The 23363-nt window shown below is 39.3% G+C and overlaps 3 protein-coding genes across 6 annotated transcripts; all 3 read left to right on the forward strand.

Moving 5' to 3' along the window:
* Positions 1 to 3310: 3310 nt before the first annotated feature.
* LOC135261035 (zinc finger protein 41-like) lies at positions 3311 to 7507 on the forward strand. Its single transcript, XM_064346881.1, has 4 exons — positions 3311 to 3726; positions 4004 to 4128; positions 4514 to 4622; positions 5846 to 7507. Exons 1-4 carry the CDS (start codon positions 3531 to 3533, stop codon positions 6931 to 6933), a joined length of 1518 nt encoding a protein of 505 aa, XP_064202951.1. The 5' UTR covers positions 3311 to 3530; the 3' UTR covers positions 6934 to 7507.
* A 3459-nt stretch (positions 7508 to 10966) lies between these two features.
* Positions 10967 to 15462, forward strand: LOC135261031 (zinc finger protein 436-like). Of its 3 annotated transcripts, none has more exons than XM_064346877.1 (4): positions 10967 to 11484; positions 12332 to 12441; positions 12856 to 12943; positions 13205 to 15462. In XM_064346877.1, exons 1-4 carry the CDS (start codon positions 11199 to 11201, stop codon positions 14338 to 14340), a joined length of 1620 nt encoding a protein of 539 aa, XP_064202947.1. In that variant the 5' UTR covers positions 10967 to 11198; the 3' UTR covers positions 14341 to 15462. The 3 variants fall into 3 exon arrangements, with proteins under 3 accessions (XP_064202947.1, XP_064202944.1, XP_064202945.1); XM_064346874.1 differs by having other exon boundaries at positions 10968 to 11484; positions 12317 to 12441; XM_064346875.1 differs by having other exon boundaries at positions 10968 to 11484; positions 12317 to 12441; positions 13208 to 15462.
* A 2073-nt stretch (positions 15463 to 17535) lies between these two features.
* Positions 17536 to 22669, forward strand: LOC135261030 (zinc finger and SCAN domain-containing protein 30-like). 2 transcript variants are annotated; one of them, XM_064346873.1, is made up of 4 exons: positions 17536 to 18015; positions 18323 to 18408; positions 18780 to 18891; positions 20258 to 22669. In XM_064346873.1, the coding sequence occupies exons 1-4, from the start codon at positions 17742 to 17744 to the stop codon at positions 21442 to 21444; spliced, it is 1659 nt and encodes a 552-aa protein (XP_064202943.1). In that variant the 5' UTR covers positions 17536 to 17741; the 3' UTR covers positions 21445 to 22669. The 2 variants fall into 2 exon arrangements, with proteins under 2 accessions (XP_064202943.1, XP_064202942.1); XM_064346872.1 differs by having other exon boundaries at positions 17537 to 18015; positions 18320 to 18408.
* Positions 22670 to 23363: the final 694 nt, after the last annotated feature.

The following is a 23363-nucleotide window of genomic DNA, read 5'->3' on the forward strand; positions in this document are numbered from 1 at the left end:
AAATTAAAGGAAATACCTGAGTGGAGAAACAGAACTAATGCAGATGCATCCATACAGGTGCTCTTGATGATACAATTAAGCCATTAACATCCTATCATGCTCTGTGGCATGTATGAAAATGCTGAGCAGGCCCAGTTGACCTCAATTTTGGGTCAAGATGGCAAGAGGAAAAGAACTATGTGACTTTGAAAGAGGGTTCACTATTGAGGCATGGATGGCAGAGGCTTCAGTCACAAAAACTGCTCAACTGGCTAGTGTTTCAATAGAAACTGACTAAAGTGCATTAGGATCTATGGGAAATACATCAGTGAATAGGGTCAGAAATTATGAGTTATCCTTCATCATATTCTCGACAAGTGGGCGAGTGTATGTGTCATGTACACCAATAGAAAAGTGCTAGCCTGAATGCTTGACCCCAACAGTGAGGGGGTCCAGTGGCTGTGTTATGCTGTGGGGGGTGTTTTCCTGGCATGGTTTGGGTCCAGTTGTTCCCTTTGAGGAAAGGGTCACTGCAAATTAATGCAAAGTTATTTTGAGTGATCACCGTCATCCTGTGAAGAAACATTTCTATCCTGATGGGAGTGGTCTCTTCCAGGATGGCAATGCCCCCATCCACAGGGGAATGAGCGGTCACTAAATGGTTTGATGAGTATAAAAATTATATGAATCATATGCTACGGTCTTCGAAGTCAACAGATCTCAACCCAGTTGAATGCCTATGGGAGATTTTGGACCAACGTATTAGGCAGCGCTCACCGCCACCATCATTAAAACACCAAATGGGGGAATATCTTTTGGATTAATTGTGTTCCATCCCTCCAGTAGAGTTCCACAGACTTAAAGTAGGCAGTATACTTCGTAAGAAGTAGAACTTTTTGAGCAAAACGAAGCAATGAGAACAACTGAAGAACAAAAAGACGCAGTGTTGTGTGTTCCTACGGTGCAGTCTGCGACGGCCTCCAGGGAGAACTTTTGGAAAACTTCTTTCTTGTTCTCCGACCTCCCCCTCTCGTCTATTGGTCCAAATATCACATGGTTGGTTACGTCACGGTTGAGAGTTCAGAGGGCAGACTTCACATGCTAATGTACGGAGAGTCAATGCCAATCTCTCTTCTGTAGAGATGGGAATTCTGTGAGTTCCCGCATGTTTGATGAATGGTGCTACTCGTTTCAGCAAGTCATCAAAACGCCTAGCACACATTCGGAAATAAAAGAAAGTGGACCCCCTCGTCTAAACTCTGCATTTGCCGAACGTACAGACAAAACTCTCCATTCTCCGTCCTACTCTGATTTAAACGCCGAACGTACCATCTCCTTCGCCTTTTTTTCTTCTTTTGCATAGCTAGATAAACTAAAGCCACTTTATACACTTGAAACTTTTTGTTTTGTGTTGTGATCTCGCGTAGCCCTTCTCTTTATACATCCATGGCGTAGCCGCGAGATGGAGGTCTGGGCGAGATTCCAGCCCCGGTTAACAGCTGCCTCGTAATTATTCGTAATTACTCACGCCCCAGCGGTGTGGAGTGACTTTAAACGGTGGGGTGTTCTCATTGAGTATACCGACAACAGTGTTCGTGGACATGTTTGCCGGTGGTTCTCAATCCTGAAGTTCTTTCTTCTTACTGAGTATACTGCCAGCTTTAAAGAATCTACGCCAAGGTGCACTGAAGCTGTTCTGGCAGCTTGTGGTGGCCCAACACCTTACTAAGATACTTTATGTAGGTTTTTCCTTTAATTTGTCACCTGTTTGTAGCTCTGCTGAAATAATCTTTATCAACTGTAGGATATTTGGAACACCATGGAAAAAGACTGCATGATTTTCACAGTACCACACATCTCCCTTTAAACATACTTTTGCAGAGAACACAAGGCAGGGGCATGGGGTCTGACTTGTTAGTGAAAGTAAATGTGAATTATTCCTGTAAAAATCCAGATACATAAATCTATAAATAAATAAATATCTCAAGATGTAAGCAGTGTAATTGATTATTGTAGAACACTCATTATTATAACCAATATATAAAATATACATAAGCATATATTACTGAAGTTTTATGTATATTTGAAGTAGTGTGTACATTACATTTTATATTTTATTTGGCAGACGCTTATATCCAAAGCAATGTAAAATAAGAGGTCATTTATACTACCACAGAATACAGGTCCAATAAGGTACAATCCTCATGAAGTATCAGTTATCAGTTTTCATGAACATCAAATCTACTTCACACAGTAAGCAAAGGCTTGGTTACTGGCAAGTCAAACTAGAAGTGAGGCATGATTACAAGAGATATGATAAAAAGCTACAACATCAAGATAATGATACAGGTGCAATATAAATGCTGGATGAGGATACAAGTGTAACGTGAAAGTGCTAAAAGATCAAGTTGCAAGGATATAAGTGATATGAGTGATCCTAGATTGGGAGTAACTCTGAGAAGGAGTAGTGTTGTTGGAGTTAGTCATGGTACAGTCTGAAGAGTTGTGTCTTCAGACCACGGTGAAAAATGGGCAGTGACTGAGTGGTTCAAAGAGGAATGGGGAGTTTGATCCACCCCCGGGAAGCTAGGGTGGAGATGCTCTGCGGTCAGGATGTGTGAGAACACCATTCAGTTGGAGGGCAGGAAATGCAAGTCGCCCTGCTGCAGCAGAGCAAAGTGGTTGGGCTGGAGTGTAGGGTCAGGTACTTAGCCTGCATTGCTTCAGTATATATCCAGTTGTATAAATGCATGCGATGTAAATTCCATGTAAAAAGTTGTACAAGTCATTCTGGATAAGAGTGTCTGCTAAATCCCTGTAATGTAATTATGTCCTGTAGATAAGAAGGGGCTGTCCTGTTGGTTACAGTGTAGGTCAGAATGAGGACTTGACCCTAGCAGCAGCCACAGCGGGGGATGTGTATGAAGTATCAAAGCTGGGCATGAGCAAATAAAATTGAAATAAAACTATTGGTAATTGTATTTCTTTTTAAATATAAGCATGCTTAAACAGGAAACATCAAAGAGAGAAGTGGGATTTCAACAAAAGTGCACATCACAACTAGCTTGGAGCATCGGTTTTGCCAAAGCAATCATTAAATGAATAATTGCTGAACTACTGCCGGCTACACATGCACAAAACTAAATACAGTTCTATGTGCGCATGGCCAGGTCCTTCCAGTTGTTTGCTAAAAAGACTGTTCGGAAGTAGCCTACAACTGAACAAATCTTTATAGGGACCTGATTCAATAGACTCGAGTCGTTGAAATGCTCACCGCTAGTTTTGTTGGCAGACTGAACTAGTACTTACGGTAGTCTGAATTCTGAGTCGCCTCCTTTGTACGGAAGTGAATTGTGCGCTCTGTCGCGCAAGAGAGCTGCGGTTAATTCCCGTTAGTTCAATCCGCCTGATAGCTTGCTTATATTCAATTATATTCACTGACACTATCTCTAACAGTAGTATAATAAACAATAGTTTGTCATATTGCTCTGTAACTACAGGTCCTCGCCGAGGTTGGTTTTTGTTTGAAAACGGTGGGGTTTTCAGTCAGTATGTCGAGCTGTGTGGCTCTCCACACACAGCTAGCCTCCATTATGGAGGTTTTAGCCAATGCAGCCGTGGCAGAGATTTGCAAACTTATAGACGACGGTTATGCGGTTTTGCGTTCAGAGATGTCCCGAAGCCAAAAGGAAGTCGAAGCCCTGAAGAGGAAATTATCCATGCAAACGATGGAGCTTAGAATTGCGAGTATGTAGCGATTACAAGAGAGCATGATTGAAAAAGGAATGCGAATAAGGGGTTACACTGTGAAATTAAGTGACGTAGAGTTTGGGATTTAAAAGCCGGTAATACGTAACTTGTTATTGCCTGCATATTCATGATAGCCAATAGCACCTGTATCAGTACCCCTTACCTTAATCATCATCATTTCCATTTAGGTTTTTTATTATTGACTTCGTAATTTTGCAGGCAAGTCCCTGTATTTATTCAAGAAATACGCTTTTCTATCTCCTCCGCGTTTCAGAGGAGGCCCGTTTTCCCTCGACAGAGATAGCCTTGAACAGCCAATTGGACATCAGCCCGTGGAGAGATGGAATGCCTAATGCTGTAGACAACGATATTCACGTGCAGTCTACCAGCAGCAATGGGGTGAGAGCAGCATTAGTTGACCAAGTCTCCTTACCGCACCTAGTGACACATTTAAGTGAACATTTCTTTTCTGATTAAGCTCTGGGGCATATAAAACCGTTTATTGAGATTCTTGCTTGGTTTTTTAAGTCCTTTGAATAAGGTGCTTGAAGAACCGACATCTGCTTCTGTCCCCGTCTGTCAGAGGTCTAAGGAGCTGCAGTGTTCTGAAAGATTTCCTGCAGTTTTATAAGATTGGATTAAATTACCAAAGCATAGTCAGTCTTTATAAAGTATTTTCAGTATAGTTATTTGGATGTTGATAGTTTCTTATTTTATCAGGGGACATACTTCAAGCAAGCAAGGCACACTGCTGTTCAGAATAATTTCTTTTATCCTTTTGCAGTCTAAAGATACAGTAGAGGTAAGACCTCAGTCTGTACATATCAAGAAGGAGACCATTGATGACGATTTGGAGAACAATCGACAGGGAGCACTGAGGATCAGACAGGAGAGTAAGTGAAGTCAGTTCATTCTTGGGGAAATTTTTGGTGACAGTTCTTCAGGAAAAGTTCAAAGTTTAATTTATATATATATATATATATATATATATATAATATATATATATATATATATATATATATATATATATATGCTGTTGTTTTTGCTGTTGTGCAGATCAAAGTTACTTTCATAGTTCCTATATTTCCTCTTGGAAAATAACCACCCCAACAATTTAGATTCTCATTTTGATCCAGGAGAGAAGTGAAATAGTGAAATACTTGCAAACTTACTCCTTTATTTGACTGGCTATGAATGCTTATAACACCTGCTAGCATTGTTTAATGTTCATTAAAAGGTTTTTGTAACCTGTCTACTTGGTTAATTTATAGCATATTCTGAAATCCAGTTTTCAGGTCCTTTAACCTTCTATTCAGTGATGTCTTGCTTTTTAATGTACCTGTAGACATATACACTACATAGCCAAAAGTATGTGGACATCCCTTTTAATTAGTGGGTTAGGCTACTTTAGTCACACCCATTGCTAACAGGTGCATAAACTCAAGCATACAGCAATGCAATCTCCATAGACAAACATAGGAAGTAGAATGGGTCGTACTGAAGTGCTCAGTGACTTTCAACATGGCACTGTTATAGGATGCCATCTTTCCAACAAGTCAGTTCCTTAAATGTCTCACCTGCTAGTGCTGCCCTGGTCAACTGTAAGTGTTGTTATTGTGGAGTGGAAACATCTAGGAGCAACAACAGCTCAGCTGCGAAATGGTAGGCCACTCAAGCTCACAGAATGGGTCCACCAAGTTCTAAAGCGCATGCATGTAAAAATTGTGTGTCCTCGATTGCAACATACACTACCGGGTTCCAGACTGCCTCTGGAAGTAATGTCAGCTCAAGAACTGTTCATCGGGAGCTTCATGAAATGGGTTTCCATAGCTGTAAAGCTACACACAAGCCACAATGCCCGACCTCACTAATGCTCTTTTGGCTGAATGGAAGCCAATCCCCAAAGCCTGATCCAAAATCAAATGGAAAGCCTTCCCAGAGTTGAGGCTGTTCTAGCTACAAAGCGGAGAACAACTCCATATTAATGCCCATAGTTTTGGAATGAGATGTTCAACAGTTCAACATATGGTTGTGATGTTCAGGTGTCCGCCATGTAGTGTTTGTTTGCCACTTGCAATTCCACAGTTAATAGTGATGTTTGTAACTGTCTTTTCAGGAGCTATGGAGGGTGATAGTAGCAAAAGAACTCCAACTGCAGACACAGAGACGGAACCTGCAATGGGCACAGAAGAGCGATCCGAGCAGCACAGCACCAGAAACAGTGTTTGGGAAGACAATGGTCTGGACACTGTTCTCAAGGCAGAACAAGAGCAAGAGACTGAAAACCTAAAGGATACAGGCTCTGAACACACAAAAAAGAGACTGAACAGCCTGGGCTATGATTACGTTCATTATGAGAGATCTAGTCAACTGCAGACTCTCTTCTCTCAACAGAACACTTCAACTGAAGATCCAGCTTGCTTTTATGCCACTGCTGACTCGGAAAGCCTGCCAACTTGCACAGAACTATCGCTTAGCCCTAATGCTGAGAAAGGTGAAGGCCAGACCTCTAAAGAATTTCTTGATGTGAAACTTGGAGCTGTAGTAATAGACTCAGCACCCAATGAGTTGGAGGGTGACACCGTGCAGGAAACAGTTCATGCAAAGCACAGACATTACAAAGAGTACGGGGAAAGAGAATTGGTGCCGGAAAATGTTACAAACACATATTCGCCACAATCACGACTGATGGTCAAAGAGAACATTGCAGTTTCGAAATCCAGTGCCCCCGATGTGATTGGATACAGCCTTTTCGATGAAAGTTTCATCACACAAAAAAGGGATAAGGCCCATCTCAGGTCTGGCACAAGAGAGAAAAGATTCATCTGTACATTCTGTGGGAAGAGTTTCACTTGCCCTAAAAACCTTGAAACCCATCAGAGAGTTCACACAGGAGAAAAACCGTTTAGTTGCACCCAATGTGGAAAGCGGTTTGCCGATTCAAGCAATCGCAAGAGACATCAGATTATTCACACTGGAGAAAGGCCATACAGTTGCACACTGTGTGGGAAGAGGTTTACTCAGTCCAGCTGTCTAATAGCACATCAGAGAGTCCACACTGGGGAGAAACCGTTCAGTTGCACCCAGTGTGGAAAGAGGTTTGCCGATTCCAGTAATCTTAAAAGACATCAGAGTGTTCACATTGGAAAGAAACCATTAAGCTGCACATTGTGGGAAGATTTTAATTGCTTCCAAGCATCATAGAAGGTGAATTCACTGTTGAGGAAAACTATTTACCTGTACAGTGTGTTGAAAGTTTCATTTATCATGGCTCACCATACATCTCACCATACAGTACATCAATGTTTTTATACTGAAGGGTATTTATTTTCTCCACATGCAAATTTATGTTGAATGCCAATTTAGAAAATTTTATACTTAATCTAACAGAGTAATGAATTTGAAAGAAAAGTTTGACATGTCACCAGTGATGATAAAATGTGTGGTATAGACATTATGTTCAAGGACATATCGTATTAAAGACACAACTGCTCAGAAATAAAAATGGAACTCGGAATATGTACTTTTTCAATTGAAAACTTTTGCAGTTTTGTAATTATAGAGCACGTCAGTGTTAATCTGATCAGTGTGAAATTTAAATTAGTTAACTAGTTAATTTGTGAAGAAGCGTGGACTTGAGGACACAACAGCAAGGCATTGCAGCTAGTATAGCACAACAATTGTATTAAATGAGAGGCCCCATGTACAACAGGCAGTACAGATATTTTTTAATAAGGGAAGAATTGAAGGTACTAATTAAAAAATGGCATTGTCTGGACTTGGTCTGGAATTATGGATTATTGTTCTTTAAAAAACTGCATTCCATAGACCAGACTTGACAGGTTCAATTTTCCTATATCCTGTTTCCAGGCAGACAAGTTGTGCAAATTTCTTTCAAATAAGTATTTGAAAGAAACTGGCACAATTATCCAGGGGTATCCAGTGGTTACCAAGTATAAATGCAATACACATATTTCAAATTTGCAACAATAGACTCAACAAATTCTGAAATCACATTAACAAAGCACAAGGTTATTATTATACATCAATACTAATTGTGAAAAGTGGCCAAGATCAGTACTAAAGTGCACTACATGGGGAGGTGTGTTTGAAATGGGTAACATCCCCAGCCAAATCTGTTTTCATTAATATTCTGGTACCAATCATATTGCAGTAAGCCTATGCCAGCAGGGTTTAATTTTCTATATGTTCTGTCAGAGATTAAGCATCTGGAATAGTGACTAGTGAAATTGATTAGCTAAATTGTTATTTGTGACTGAGCTAAAATATGTCGTTTGTTAACCTGCTGATATCACGAGTACCGTTTGGATGGAGTAAAATCAACCATTAACCGAAGGGATACCAGCATTTGGCTCAGTGGGGTTTACAAGGGTACTGTTTATGTAGGTTCTTTTTTTTTAAAGATTGCCGTGGAACTCGCTGTGAATCTAGCTTGCAACTGTTGCCATTGCATATTATAGTTGGGGTCAGCCGTTTTTCCAAAGCAGTTTCCTCACCTGCATTTCAGTCATCCCTCAGCATAAGGTCAGTAGTTTTTTCAGCATGCTTATGAGACAGTTTTATTATAGTTACCACATCACACCTCCCCAGTTGTCCACTTTGAAAACTCTATTTCTATTTATTTATTGACAGCAGGGTTTTCACACTGTCATGTGTTGTACGGTGTTGGTATTAGAATCAGATGTGGCAGTAGCAAAATTGTACAGTGTTATCTCATTTGGGGGAAGTAGTTACACACATAAGAAAAGTAGATATACAGTGCTGTGAAAAAAGTATTTGTCCCCTTGGATTTCTGATTTCCTCTATTACAGAATATTTGTCACACTTTCATATCTTTATACAAAAGGTAACATTATTTAAATATTTAAATTACTATTTCATTTATTTAATGAAAAAACTTATCAAACACCCATGTGAAAAAGTCCTCCCTTAGTTACTCAATCAATTAACGACATTTAATTGGTACTTAGATCCACTTGATTGAACACAGCCAGGCTTGATTTCAGTCAGCCCTGTTAAATCTGTACCTCACTCATATTGAACCTTACCATCAGAGTGAAGTAGTCACCACAAGTTTCTACAAGCACACTATGCCATGATCAAAGGAAATTCCAGAAGAGATTAGAAAAAAGTGAAATAAAATGAGAAATATATGTGCCTGGAAAGGGCTACAAAGCCGTTTCTAAGGCTCTGGGTTTCCATAGAACCATAGTTAGAGCCATTTTATCCAAATGGAGAACACTTGGAACAGAGGTGAATCTTCCCAGGCCAGCCAACATTTCTCCAAGGGTGGAGAGGCAACTCACTTAGGAAGTCACAAAGAATCCCAGAAGAGCAGCCAAAGAACTGCAGGCCTCTCTAGCCTCAGTTACGGTCGGTGTTCATGACACCGCAAAAAGAAAGAGACTGGAAAAAACTGGGATTCATGGGAGAGTAGCTAGGTGGAAACCACTGCTAACCAAGACAAACAAATGAGCGGAAGCTGAAGCATAATTTGGTTATGCAGCACAACAATGATCCAAAACACAAAAGCAAGTTCACCTCTGAATGGCTGAAAAGAAAAATAAAGTTGGTGTGACGTCACAGTCCTGACCTAATCCTAATAGAGATGCTGTGGCAGGATCTGAAATTAGCAGTTCGTGCTGAAAAACCTACCAATTTATGTGAATTAAAGAAGTTCTGTAAAGAAGAGTAGGCTAGAATTCCTCTACAGTGATGTGAACGACTGATATCAAATTATAGGAAGCTTTTCGTTGCAGTTATTGCTGCTAAAGGTCGTAGTGCATCCAATCCAGGAGTGAGATTTAGACTCGAAGATTTTGATACGTTCAAAACGAGTTTACTAAAAAATATCAAATTCTCATTACACAGGAAGATTTGAATTGTCATAAAATCATCATTTGTTAAAATTAATAATCAAAGGTTATAATAAAAGTTGTATTTCATGAGAAACACCAAACTGGTATATTGTAAGTGTAGACATGCAGGTGAGAGAGAGTCTCCAGAGAAAATCTCACAACATAGTGGGGAGAGCAGGCAGAATTATAAGCCTACAGTAATACTACAGTGAATATATATATATATATATATATATATATATATATATATATATATATAATGACTAAACAGTGTCATTAAAATATGCATGACACATTTATCAACTAATATTTTACTTCTCTAATAATGAATCTAATGTAATGATGAACTATATTACATTATAGGCATTTAGCATACGCTCATTTAGCGACTAACACAACTTTTTACATAGTATTTACATTTCATCCATTCATACAGCTGGATATATATATATATATATATATATATATATATATATATATATATATATATACTGAAGCAATGCAGGTTAAGTACCTTGCTCAAGAGTAGAACGGCAATGCCCTACCTGGGAATCGAACCTCTGACCTTTAGGTTACAAAACCAGCTCCTTTCATTTCTTATGTAATTTCCATTTCATCAGTGGTGTAAGCAGTTAAGGAGGTAATTACGTTTTCACATGGGTGATATGGGTGTTTTAAAGCTTTTTTCATTAAATAAATGAAATAATTTATAAAATGGGTTTTGTGTTTACTCAGGTTCCCTCTGTCTAATATTACATTTTGTATAAATATCTGAAACCATTCAGTGTAAGAAATACGCAATAATAGAGGAAATTTGGAAGGGGGCAAATGCTTTTTCACAGCATTGTATCACCTGCACAGTAAATGACAAGCAGTATGCTCTTCGTTACAATGCAATTGTTTTAGCAGGGGTATGCTAATAAAACAGATAGTTACATTATCACTGTAATAAAGCAATGAATCTGCTTGCTCTGTTTAATTTAAGTCAGTGTTTGCATGTAACAAAATCAGTATAAGAACAAAAACTGTGCAAAAATCTGCATTTTAAAAATGCGTAGGCTACTCTCATTCTGCACCATTCACTTGAGAAGTAGGATCTTAAATCGGGTCAACCCAGTGACTGCTAAATTATTTTTTCATTAATTGAACGGAAATATGCTATCTTAAGTCAGTAATTTGAGTAATTTGTTGAACTCACAACAACAGGACGGCTTCATAAATCGTCAACTATAGCGAATGACACGTTTTAGGAAAACGTGAACTATATCACATCATAAATGCAAGGGTTGTCAAAGCCAAAATACAATTTTGGGTAATTACGGTAACTAGGCCTTTGTGACCCACTGACGTAAACGTGGTTGATTACGTCATCCAAGATTTCCGGAAATGTACTGGATAGCACCATTACAGTATAAGGTTGTTGTTAAGAATGTGGGGCATTTTTGTATCCAGTTATTTTAATCGGCTAGTTAATTATCCTGGTTTCTCGCATGAACTACTAACGATACTATTTTATGTCGCGTGATCGTTTTTTATTAATACTATTTTACTAAATCGGGTCGTTCTGAGTGCGCGACGGGATCTTTTACAATGTCCAGTTGTGTTGTATTTCATTCTCAGCTAACTTCCATTATGGAGGTTCTAACTAAAACGGCAGTGACAGAAATTTGCCAGCTCGTCGACAATGGATATGCGGTTTTACGTTTGGAAATATCTCGGAGTGAGAAAGAGAACCAAACCCTGAAACGAAAACTGCAGATGTTGGAGCTGATGGTTGCGCGGGGATATGCCGAAACTGGACTGCGAGAGACCTCTGCTGCAAACAGCCTACCAGATGGAGCCCAGGGTTTCGACGGATCCAGAGAAACAGAAAGGGGTAACGATAAAGCTCAGAAGGCAGTCGCTTTCTTTTGGTAGAGTATCGATGACTGTTTCAGGACAGATTAACTGGTCCTGTATTATTTTACAGCCCGCTTGCGTGTTAAATAACTAGTCTACAAGCTAATCCTAGCTACTGTGCAATGTCTGATTGAATGCTACAGCATTAATTCAAAATATTGCTGGCTATCATGGTTTCTAGAATTAGATACAAATATTAAAATAGATGGACTCAATCCGCCTGGAAAAGAAGCCAAACAACAGAGAATCCCCTCGACAAGTTAGCTTCTTGCAGCGAGTCATTCATCAAAGAACATAAATATGACTACGTCCATAGCATAGGTATAGATGAAACTAATACAGTTGCAGCCAGAGTTATCCACACCCTTGATACACTTGAACAATAAAGACTACGAAATAATTAATACAAGCAAATAACACTTAACACAAATTATGAAGTTATTTCCACAAAAATAAGTGATACATTTTTACACCACTGTTTTTGGTACTTTGCCCCTTCCCTTTGCAAAATAGTGTTGTTGTTTTCCATTGTGTTTTATTGCATCTGACTCATTAGGGGCAATATTTGACCATTCCTCCCAGCAGAACCTTTCAGTATCCTCAGTTCTTTGGCCTGTGTTTTTTTTTTAAATCAGTGTCTCTTGACCTAATGATGTTATCCACAATCTCTTTGTTTTATGTGTCATGTTTGGCTTGTCATTGTTCAATCATAATCATAGCTTTAGTCTTCATATATCTAAGTGTCCTGTGTGAATTTGATAACATTAGTCACTAATTTTATGGGGGATTTTTTCCCTCTGTTTAATTAGAGAATCATTTTGCAGCTGCAGAGCGAGCCTTTGGCTGTCAGTTGGGTGTTAGTCTGTGGAAAGATGGAGAGCCCACAGCTGTGGATGAAGAGGACACTTCATTGGCTTCTGCCATGAGGGATGAGGTGAGTTTTCATAGCATCAGCAGATTTAGCACACAGTTTCAACATGCTCATATCAAAGATGTTTCTGGTTAGATTTCTGCTCTTTGTGGCATCCATCAGTTCTTTGGTTAGTCTGAATTTCTCACACACTGACTTGCCCTTTCCCTTTTTATAATAGAAAAAGGTCATTTTGTAACTAGCTTGGCTTTCTTTCTCATGTTGGAGCAAACTGATTGTTTGAAACCTGGATCCTGGCCCTCCACTTGAGCAGCACATGAAATAAATGCTCCCCCAACACCTCCCTCTAACCGTAACCCCCCCCTCCCCCCCCACACACACACACACACACAATTACACACTTATTTGTTTTCCATCTTTGTGCAGCCTTATATTTAGGATGAGAAGTTACAGTAATCATCCATTGCTGTGTTACAGTGTACAGACTTGGAGGAGGGAAGATCTCAATCACTACTCATAAAAGAAGAGACGCTTGAAGAGGACTTGGAGAGCAGTCATCCACAAGGTGAGCTGACAATCAGAGATTGTAGTGAATGAAGTCAGGATCGGGGAGTGGGGTGTGACTGCATTTTTTCAGACGATTACTGTGTTGTTTTTGTTACTATACAGATTGGTATCCTGTTCTGTTTTACTTTGCGTGTGTTTGTGCAAATTTTACATACACTGAGTTGTCAATAACCTTTAAAATACTTAATTGGGGAGCAGACTTTCTCTGGTTTATCATTTATAGTGTTATTATTTTATATGCCTCTAATGTTCCCTCCAGAAGCTGTGGAGTTAGATGATGGTAAAAGGGCTCCCATTGCAGAACCTCAGACTGCACCTCCAGTAGGCCAAGAGCAGCTCACTGAGCAGCACAGCACAAGACACAGTGTTTGGGAAGACAGCGGACTGGACACTGTTCTAAAGGCAGAACGAGAGATCAAGACAGGAGCTGAAAACAGAGCAGGAAGACTAAACATTTTGGACTACGAGGACATAATCCAGGAGAGATCCGCTGAACTGCCTTTCACTGCGGATGGGATCCCAGAAAAGGACAAGGAGGAAGCTGCTTGTTCTTATCCTGTGGAAAGTGACACAGAGAACCTTTCGGTTCACTCAGAGCTGCTGTCGGGGAAGAGTCTGTCCTCCCTAGGGTCACTTGACATGAAAAGAGAGGATGAAACAATCGACTCTGAGCTCCTAAAAGTTGAAGCAGAGATACGTTCTGCATGGAGCAAAGAGATCATGTCAGGAGTGATTTCTTCACAACACAGCTACTATGGTAAAGACTGGGAGAGCGATGAGCTTCTGCTTGAAAATGACACCAATGTTTGTCCCTCACAAACTGAAATGGCGGGTCGGGACAACACAGCAGACGTCAGATCCAATGCCTTAAGTATGAACGGATGGGCCCCCTACGACAAAAGCTCTGTCACATCAAGAATCTCTGAGACACACTCTGCAAACGCAAGAGAAGAACGGTTTATTTGCACATACTGCGGAAAAAGTTTCACTTGCCAGAATGTTTTTGAAGCACATCAGAGAACTCATGTCACAGAGAAACCATTTAATTGTTCGCAGTGTGGGAAGAGGTTTGCTCAGTTGAGTAATCTCATAACGCATCGAAGGGTTCACACGGGGGAGAAACCTTACAGCTGTACACACTGCGGGAAGCAGTTTGCTCAGTCACGCTATCTTGTGACACATCTAAGAATCCATACAGGAGAGAAACCATTCAGCTGCACACAGTGCGGAAAGCGGTTTGCCCAGTCCAACAATCTTGTACGACACCAGAGCGTTCACACTGGAAAGAAGCCCTTCAGGTGCTCGCAGTGTGGGAAGAGTTTCACAACTTCAAGTCACCGTAAAAGACACGAGAGTGTTCACAATGGAGGGAGACCATACACTTGCACTTTGTAAAGAAATGTTTCATTGTTCTCTCTGAAAATGTACCATAATGTTTAGACTGAACATGAGCAACTTACTGTCTCATTCTTTCAGAAGAGTTTCATGAATAAGGGTGGCTTCATTGTTACATCAGATCGATTTACCCTGTGACACTGCCTTTTAAGACAGCAGAATGGTCACTCTTCAGAATTAGAAGTTATGAGCAACCCCATTTAGTTAGCATAGTAAGCAAGTGTTGCATATGCAACATTTAGTAAGCATATTACTACTGGGCATGGATTTTCTTCTGGTGGGGGTGGGCTACATATTGTGATTAACTGTCCAAGTCATTTACTGTTGCCCTGTGAAAAGAGTTGCTTTTTTAATTTAATGACATTAACAAACACTGGCATGCATGATTGAAATTGAGTTAGGTTATGTCTCTGAAATCAAAGAAGTGACTACCTTTATACACTGTATTAGGTCCTTAATTATAGTAAAATTCGAGCTAGATCTCAAGATGATTTTAGATGTAAATAATGTAGACTAGGTTATTGACAATGGGAGCTGCTGAGCAAATTAGTAATACCGTAAAACTTCCAACAAGGACTGGGCCTTTACTTCACAAGATGAGAGCATCGGGACCTAATTGGAGACCAGGGCCCTTGAGAGAAGGTGCCTATAAGCCCACATTCAATACCATATGCCACAAAGTCACCATTTAACACCCCCAACCCTCCACGCTACTTTCCACAAGCAAATCAACCACATGTAAGAAACTTCAAATTTCTCATGTACAAAAGCATTTTACTTTCACTGATTGTATCTAACGGAATTTCCCATGAAAAAAGAAAAACTGAATTCAGTTGTTTTTTTACCGCTCTACTGCGCTCTGTGTAATATCTTGGGTACATTAACACTTATCTAGCTAACAAGTTTGCTGTTGATATGTGCAATATTTATTCAATTTAGCAAGTGTCAATGAAGTATGTTGTGCTATGTAGTTAGGCTATGTTTGTTCTCAGTTGATGAAGACCGCTTCGCTACAATTTTTACTGCAGTGTAGCTGAAGTTTTGATGCAAATGTAGTATCCAGCTAGTTTTGTGTTGGGTGGTTCTTTGCCTCTGCATTGTACATTAAAATCATATACCACACACGTCGTCATGGATTATTCCTCTCGTAAATCATACATTTGTATAAGCATCATTACACATTGGCTGCTAGCTACTTGATTGCATTGACAATATTGCTAACTTAGCCAATGATGGCACTTGGAAACTTGCATTAGTTAGCTAACATGTAACTGACAGAACTAGACAAGATAAGAAATGTTAAATTTGATTCATGATGTGAAATTCAAGCTTACTGCAACTTGTCAGTTTTAAAAAGTTGCAGCATTATCTTATTTCTTTAATATGTAGCACATCCCAGGAAAACCATATGCATGAGTATGCTGCTCTGCGTTCAAGAGAGAACTAGTTATTTAACACATGGGATGGGAGGAGGGTGAGCAGAGTTACATCAGTTTTTTTGCTGGGAAGGGAACATTTTAAGAATCGGAAAATATAAAATTAAATTATAAAAAATACTTTTATATTAGTTCAGTGATCTTCATTCCTTGTCCTATAAGATAATAACAAGAACAGGCCATTCAGCCCAAAAATGCTCACCATTTCCCTGAATAAATTTTCCTGACTATAGAGTCACAGAATCTGCTGGTTTCAGTTTCTGCCTTAATGCTAGCAACCAATTCAGACTCAAGAAACCAGGTTAGGTGAATTAAGTATAATTAACTGGTTTAATTGATCAATTAAGTGCCGACTGCCGAGTAACAACAAACACCCGCAGACTCTGCAGCTCTCCACAACCAGGAATGAAGATCACTGTATGAGTTCATTTTAACCACACCACTGCTCCAGGGACCTGGCAGAAAAAGTTTTTTTTTTTTTTTTGTCTTGTCATAATATGACTTGTCTAGGATAACAAAACATGTTGCAGTGAAAATATTTTTTAAATGTCATTTTTATCAGAACAACAGGTTTCAGCACAGGAAAATATGTGGTTCTTGAGATTTAGACCAGATGCTCATGTCCCCTACTAGGGGCAAAAATGAATTTCTGGACCTTCAGAGGTTATGCTACATAGACCTGTATGTGATAACTTATGGCTACATAGAACCTGCCCAGCTAAAATTAAGACATCTGACCACTATTTGAAACCTAGATTATATTGGAAGTTTTATGGTGTAATCTGCTTTTTCCATCTGAGATTTTATATTCAGAAGTTATGATCATTGTCATGAATAAGATTGTCTTTTTAACACTTTTAATCAATGTACTTTCACATGTTATTCACAATTATTATTATGCTCCAAAACACAATTGTTTAGTTTTTGAGGGAATGAGTAACGAATTAAATATGTAAAATAAAACCAATTGTTGGAAAACAAAATCCATACAGGAACTCAAAAGTTTGTTTGGTTGAATTCAGAATGATAAAAAAATTTTAATGATTGGATTGGATGGGGATTTTTTTAAGATAATGGAAAAAAATGTGTAAATATTCATTTTTCTCAGCTAACTTGCAGAGCACCAGAATATATCCAGTGTTGAATACAAGCACCAAATAAGCAAGTGCAGTAAAACCTGTACAACCACTCGAATGCAGTTATTAGTATTGTGCTGTGCTAACTAAAAATCAGCAGCCAGGTGAGCTTCAGGTCTCAGTCTAACCAGAGGGTAGAGAATTAGGGATTTCTTTTAATTGTACTAAAGAAATAAAAAGGGCCTCTATGCTAGGAAAGGTCCTCCTGCAAATTCCATTCTCCATGTTGCTACTTCTTTTCATTTTCTAGTTCATCAGCTGGGCTATGCAGTCATTGCATCATTTGTTAAATGTTTAGCACAGGCAGACTGCAAGCACCAGATGATCAAATAAGTCATGTGTGATCACATTTGTTGTGTTTTCATGTAATTTTCCAAGATTCAAGGACTTGTTTGTGAAAAAAAAATTGATGAAGGGGAGTTTACACTTAAAATGACAAGATTCTAAAAACTAAAGACAACCACATTTTCCAGAATTAAGGGGAGTTTTCATTAGATATACTTTTACATCAAAATTTAATTTAAAAACATGGTTGATAGTTTCAAAAACGTCATGTTCACCCACGATCGCAAGTCGTCACGTCTCTTATCTCACCTCCGGCACAGTAGGAGGCGATAATACAATATTTCTCTCTGTATTGTCAGGGCTACCACAGCAATGACCATCGAGATACAAGTACAGCAACAACAGTCGAACTAGTTAACTTAAGTGTTACCTGAATCTGTATTTAACGTGGTATCTAAATAGCTACCTTTGCTTTTATTGCCTGGCTGTGCCTCCAGAGTCTGAAGTCGTGTTTACTGGTCCAGCACGCTGTCAAGGCACTACCATGTCGACTTCTGCTACATTCCAAACTGAGCTTGTCGCCATCATGGAGGTTTTGACAAAAGCGGCGGTGACAGAAATTAGCAAACTTGTAGATGATGGATATGCTGTGTTACGCCTTGAAATATCCCGAAGTCACCTGGAAAACGAAGAGCTGAAGCGGCAACTAGCGATTCAGATGGACACTAAAAGGAGAACGCCACAAAGCTCTATAACTTATATAAACACCGGGGTTTGCAGAGGCCACCTTTATAATGATAAAGGAAGAACTGCAATGGGTGGGTTACTGAATTTAGTGCGTAGCTATATGTGAATGATCAATATTCAAATAACTTGGCTAGCGTTGTTTTGCATGTTGGTTCACGCATGATTTTTTATTAATAAGTAAATATCGAAATACTAATAAATATCGAAAGCTATACATTCCAATCGTGGGCTAACTTGGAGTGTATGAACACGTGAAACAAGAAATGTTAGCAAATAAAGGTGATCCTCAGTTTCTCTAATTATGTAACGTTTGACTGGTGGCCTTTTCTCAATTTCCAATTCCATAAATAATTTAAGAGGGCAATTTTCCTAAAGCAGGAGGAGTCTTTGGCGAGTTTGTAGCCGGCTGGCGTGGAGATGTAGAATGCGCCACGATGGACAATCGGAGGAATTGCGACGATAAGGTTGGAGGCTTGAACTATTGCTATTTTCAAGAGCAACGAACGGAAGGGTTCTACCAGCTAAACATGAACTTCAAATGTATCATGGGAACTTCCTGTGTAGGCTAGGTTACCAGTGTTTCAAAGGAGGTTCTTCAGTCCAACAACATTTTGTAATCTCATTTTCAAAGGAATCAAATATGACAAATGATCATACATTACTTTTTTTTTTTTTTTTACTTGAAAGGCACTTGATTCCATAAACTAGGAGAAGACCGGAAACTTGCGAATACTTAAGTTACATTCAGCAGGAGCAAAGTTGTGTTTGTGAATTGGAATGCATGAGATACCTATTCCCAAAACCAGACTTTTTATTTGTGTGTTCTGTTTTACAGTCTTTATACCCATGTGAGGAAATGGTTGAATCGCAGCTTATTAAAGCGGAGAGGCTTGAAGAAGACTTGGAGAGTAGCGATCTACCTCAAAGACTGAATATCTGTGAGAACAGTAAGTGAAGAGGTTGAAAACCTTACGAATAATGTCTCTGCGGTGTCCCTGTCTGTCTGCCCTGCTACTGTGGACCCACAGAATCCAGCTATGGGAAGGACAAGCTACAGGATGTATACATGTTTGTACATCTGTCAGTCTCACCACAATACTTCTTGGGGGTTTGGTGACAAAGCGGGTCATGTGGTGGCAACATTGAGGACTGTTTTTTGGGCCAGGCCAAATTCCTCAACTTTTTCATATAATACTTTTAGCCCCCTGGAAGGGGCACTAACACTACAGTTCTGTTCTTTCTTCATGCTCTCCTGCAGTCTTTAGAAACTTAAAGGTTTTTGCAATGTTCTGTACTTTTCTTAGACCCCTAAATGGCAGGATTTGATAGCATTTGGCAGAACTTACAATATGCACACTCGCAATAAAGACAATAATCACTGAGTGAGAATTTAAAACAGAATTATTTCCCTTCTCTATGAACAAGGCAGATACCATGAGATGCACTTGATAGGTTTTTTGTTCTCCAGAATGAGTGCAGCAGACCCCCACTGGAATGTTGAATACTGTACTGAAAATAAGGGAAGCTTTATTATTCAGGATGTACAGTGTCTGTATGTCCTTTTGCAAGAAATGTATTTGACTATACTTTCTAATACATACATAATAATGACAGAGATAATATCTTTGTTTTATATAGCTGAGGTAACATTGCTCTTGGCTGGTTTATAACCTTTGTCTTGTTATGGTAAATATTAAATGAGAACAGAGGCTTCTTTGTATCTCAGCTCCTGTTATCTTTTGTAGCAAGCACAAGATATCACCAGATCTCCATGCGTACAACTTTCTAGAAAACACAGAACTTCTATTTGTTTTTTCCACCCAGAAAGCACACTAGACAAATACAATATTAAAATAATTTGCTTAAGTCCAGAGTACAAATAGGTGTTTCCTCTCAAGGGAAAGTACAAAAAGTAGAAGTACAAAAGTTTGCATTTTTAAAAAGCAAATATAACCATTAAGACAAACTTGGCAAAAGAGATGTGCTCTTAAGAAATCACCTTTTGACCTTGTCTTTGTGGTTGAAACTTCTGGCAAAATTGTGTATCAATTGCTGTCCAGATAGGAAATTACAGAGATGGAAAATGTGGACTTACATGAGATATATCTGGAATGAACAGCCCAACTCGGGTTAGAATAAATATGAACTAGTATGATGAATTTATATAAGCCATGTCAGAGCACTGATTAAGTGCTGGGTCTAACCCAAATCTTAATAAATGAACTCAAATTTGAATAAAAACTCATATGATAGATTTGTTTTACAATAACTAGGTTTATAGTGGTTAATCATTATGCATCTGTCTCCCTCCAGGAGCTGTGGAGTCAGATGGTGGTGAAAGGTCTCCCATTGCAGACGCACATATTGAATCTTCAGTAGGCACAGGGGACCTTGCTGAGCAGCACAGCACCAGAAACACTGTTTGGGAAGATGGCACACTGGACACTGTTCTCAAGGCTGAGCCAGAGCATGATGCTGTCAACCTCCCGGATGCAAGATCTGAACACACAGCAGGGAGACTGAACAGCCTGGAACATGAATTTGTTTTTTATGAAGGACCCAGCCAGGTGGATACTTTTTTTACTCAAAGGACTGATGAAACGGATACTGGAAGTCCTGTCTCCTCTTATCCTACAGAATCCAACTCTGTTCAGTCAGAACTACAACTCATTCCTACCACAGCAAAAGACAGTGGGAAGAATGTGTCTTCTCTGGGATCCCTTTGTGGAAATAACTCTGTTCCTCTTGAAATGGGAGCTGATGTGTGCTTTACATGGAGCAAAGAGTCCCTGTCCCGACCAAGAAGTTCAGCAAGATTAACCAAACTGGCTTATGGGCATGCTGTTTTTGAGAGTCACAATCAACATTTACCCTCCACGACTCCTGGGGTTGCAGACACAGGGCATGCCGTTTTTGAGAGACACGACCAGCAACTACATTCCTCTACTGAAGGAGTTGCAGACCCAGAGCGTCCATCTTGCTCTTATTCGGTAGGATGTAACGTTGAGAACCGCTTCATTCACGCGGAGCTGGAGGACCGTAAAAATCTGTCTCCTTTAGAATCTAACTCTGATGCCGCAGATTCCAGTATCGCCGCTGTTTGTGCAAAAACCTTGACGGTGTCATCAAGCCGTAAGATTCAATGTAGAGAGAAGAGGCGGCCGATTTGTACGTTATGTGGGAAGCTGTTGAGCTGTGCACAAACTCTTGAAGCACACTTGAGAATTCACACAGGGGAGAGACCGTACAGTTGTACATACTGTGAAAAAAGATTCAACCAACTGAGTAATCTTAAAACTCACCAGAGAACTCACACAGGGCAGAAACCATACAGTTGCATCCTGTGTGGGAAGCGGTTTTCTGATCCTGGTTATCTTAAACGACATCAGTATGTTCACACAGGAGAGAGACCATTCAAGTGTGCAGAGTGTGGGAAGAGTTTCTCTTTTTCAAATAATCTCATAAGACACCGGAGTGTTCACACTGTAAAGATTATTTAGCTGGATATGACAGGACATTGTTCCTTTATGTCAAATGAAAATGCATGGAAGGAACACTGGATAGACCACATGCCCCCCCCCCCTTCCATCCTGCAAAGAGGAATTATAACCTGTGTGAGCAGTTTTAAATCCTGAAATGCCACGCACAGTGAATTGGTGGGCAAGTTAGTTAAGTTTACCCTGAATTTTAGTGGGTGTTCTCTGATCCATATAGGACTCGAGTGCAGTTGGATCCTTTTGTTAAAAACATCAGCATTTCCAGTTGTGACACTACATAAGAAACTATTGATGTTGACAGTTAAATGACTAAAAAGTGTAAAAGGCTATATGCCTAAAAATACATTAACACAGAAAAACAGTGCATTGATTCTCTTAATAGATCCTTTATAATTTGCACTAACACGCTAGAAAACTGCCATAACCCGTGGTACACACAAACTTACAATATTACAAATATTTAATGTTTTATTTTATTAGCCTAACAGTAATTTGGGAGGAGAATAATGCATTGAATTATTTTTTCTGCCGTTTCTTTATTACCCTCCATATCCATTAAATATTTATAATTTTTAAATAATTGAATGCAATTATCTCTAATTCTCTATTGTACACATGAATGGGTATGGGCCTAGACATGCAGTGTAAACATAGCCTTAGTTGCTCTCTGTATGTAAATCACACCTGAAAGCTCAAGTCTGTGACAATTGAACCACTTGGTGAAAGAAGGTATTCTCATCATGTATGAAGTTATTTTCACTATTGTTTTAAGGCTGCAAAATAAGTGCTGTGGGTTGCAGAAGTATTTTGACCCTTGTGTAGTTCTCGCCTCTCTTTTTTTGCCTCAGGGCTTGAACTTGAAAGTAGGAATGTGAATAGGACTATGTATGATAAGCACGTTAACATTCTTATTCTGTAAGCCAATTTTATTATAAATGTCGAGTGGCATCTTTTATTAGAGGCAGCAGTTATAGGCTAATCCACTTATTTTAGTCCCATACAAAGTTTGGGGCCAGCTCTAGTGATCCACTGAATGTGGATATGTGTTGCATTATCCACCTATGCCAGACTTCACCTGCTCATCTTGCTTAGTTCAGATTAGAACTAAAGGACATTTAACCCACTTAACTGGAATGCCACTAAAGACATTCCTACTTAATTTCTGGAATGTCTTCAGTTGCATTCCAGTTTTTTTCCATTGTTTTAAAATAAAGTGTGTTAAACCTAACTGCAGTTGACATGTTTATTAACATGCCAGTTTTGTTTCAAACTGTGAACAATAACAAATGCTACTGCCCTTGCGCATCAACCAAGACCTCTTAAACGTCTGCTTTACCTATCGTAGCTCCCAACTGCTGTCTCAGGCCACGTGTGGCTAATAGGCCTAAAAATAATGAGAAAGTGTGATGGAAATGCCCACAGTGAGAAAGGCAGCCTATTTTTCAGGTATAGCCCCCCCAGAATGTCACTGTTACATTATTGACAGAATAAACTATGATATTGTAGGTCGACTGATTGATTATAGATTATCCACAGCTAACCTCTTGATATCGCCTCTGTCACAGCCTACCTTAAATGCAATTTTGATGGAGATACATGTTTTGCTTATATAACATTAGCCTAAACTACACATTGCAACATTTTTTTTCTTTTGAAATGGCCTTATTTTATTTCACGTGGGTTAGCCTTAGCCTATTTAAATCAAGGCACAGAGACAGGCCAAGACTGGGGCATTCTGATTATTAGTTTTCAATGCAGTCTTTATTCAAAAATGCTGTTACGAAACTAGATAAATCAGCTGTGAATAATTATTAGCTGTTTGGTTCACTATCTTACTGAACAGGTTTTTCGGTTAATATTTGAGTACTTTGCTCGCCACTACATTAGTTAACATTAGGCTGTATGAACAAACCTGTTTATCC

This window comes from Anguilla rostrata, chromosome 8 (assembly GCF_018555375.3).
Source record: "Anguilla rostrata isolate EN2019 chromosome 8, ASM1855537v3, whole genome shotgun sequence".
In the NCBI taxonomy this organism is placed as follows: domain Eukaryota; kingdom Metazoa; phylum Chordata; class Actinopteri; order Anguilliformes; family Anguillidae; genus Anguilla; species Anguilla rostrata.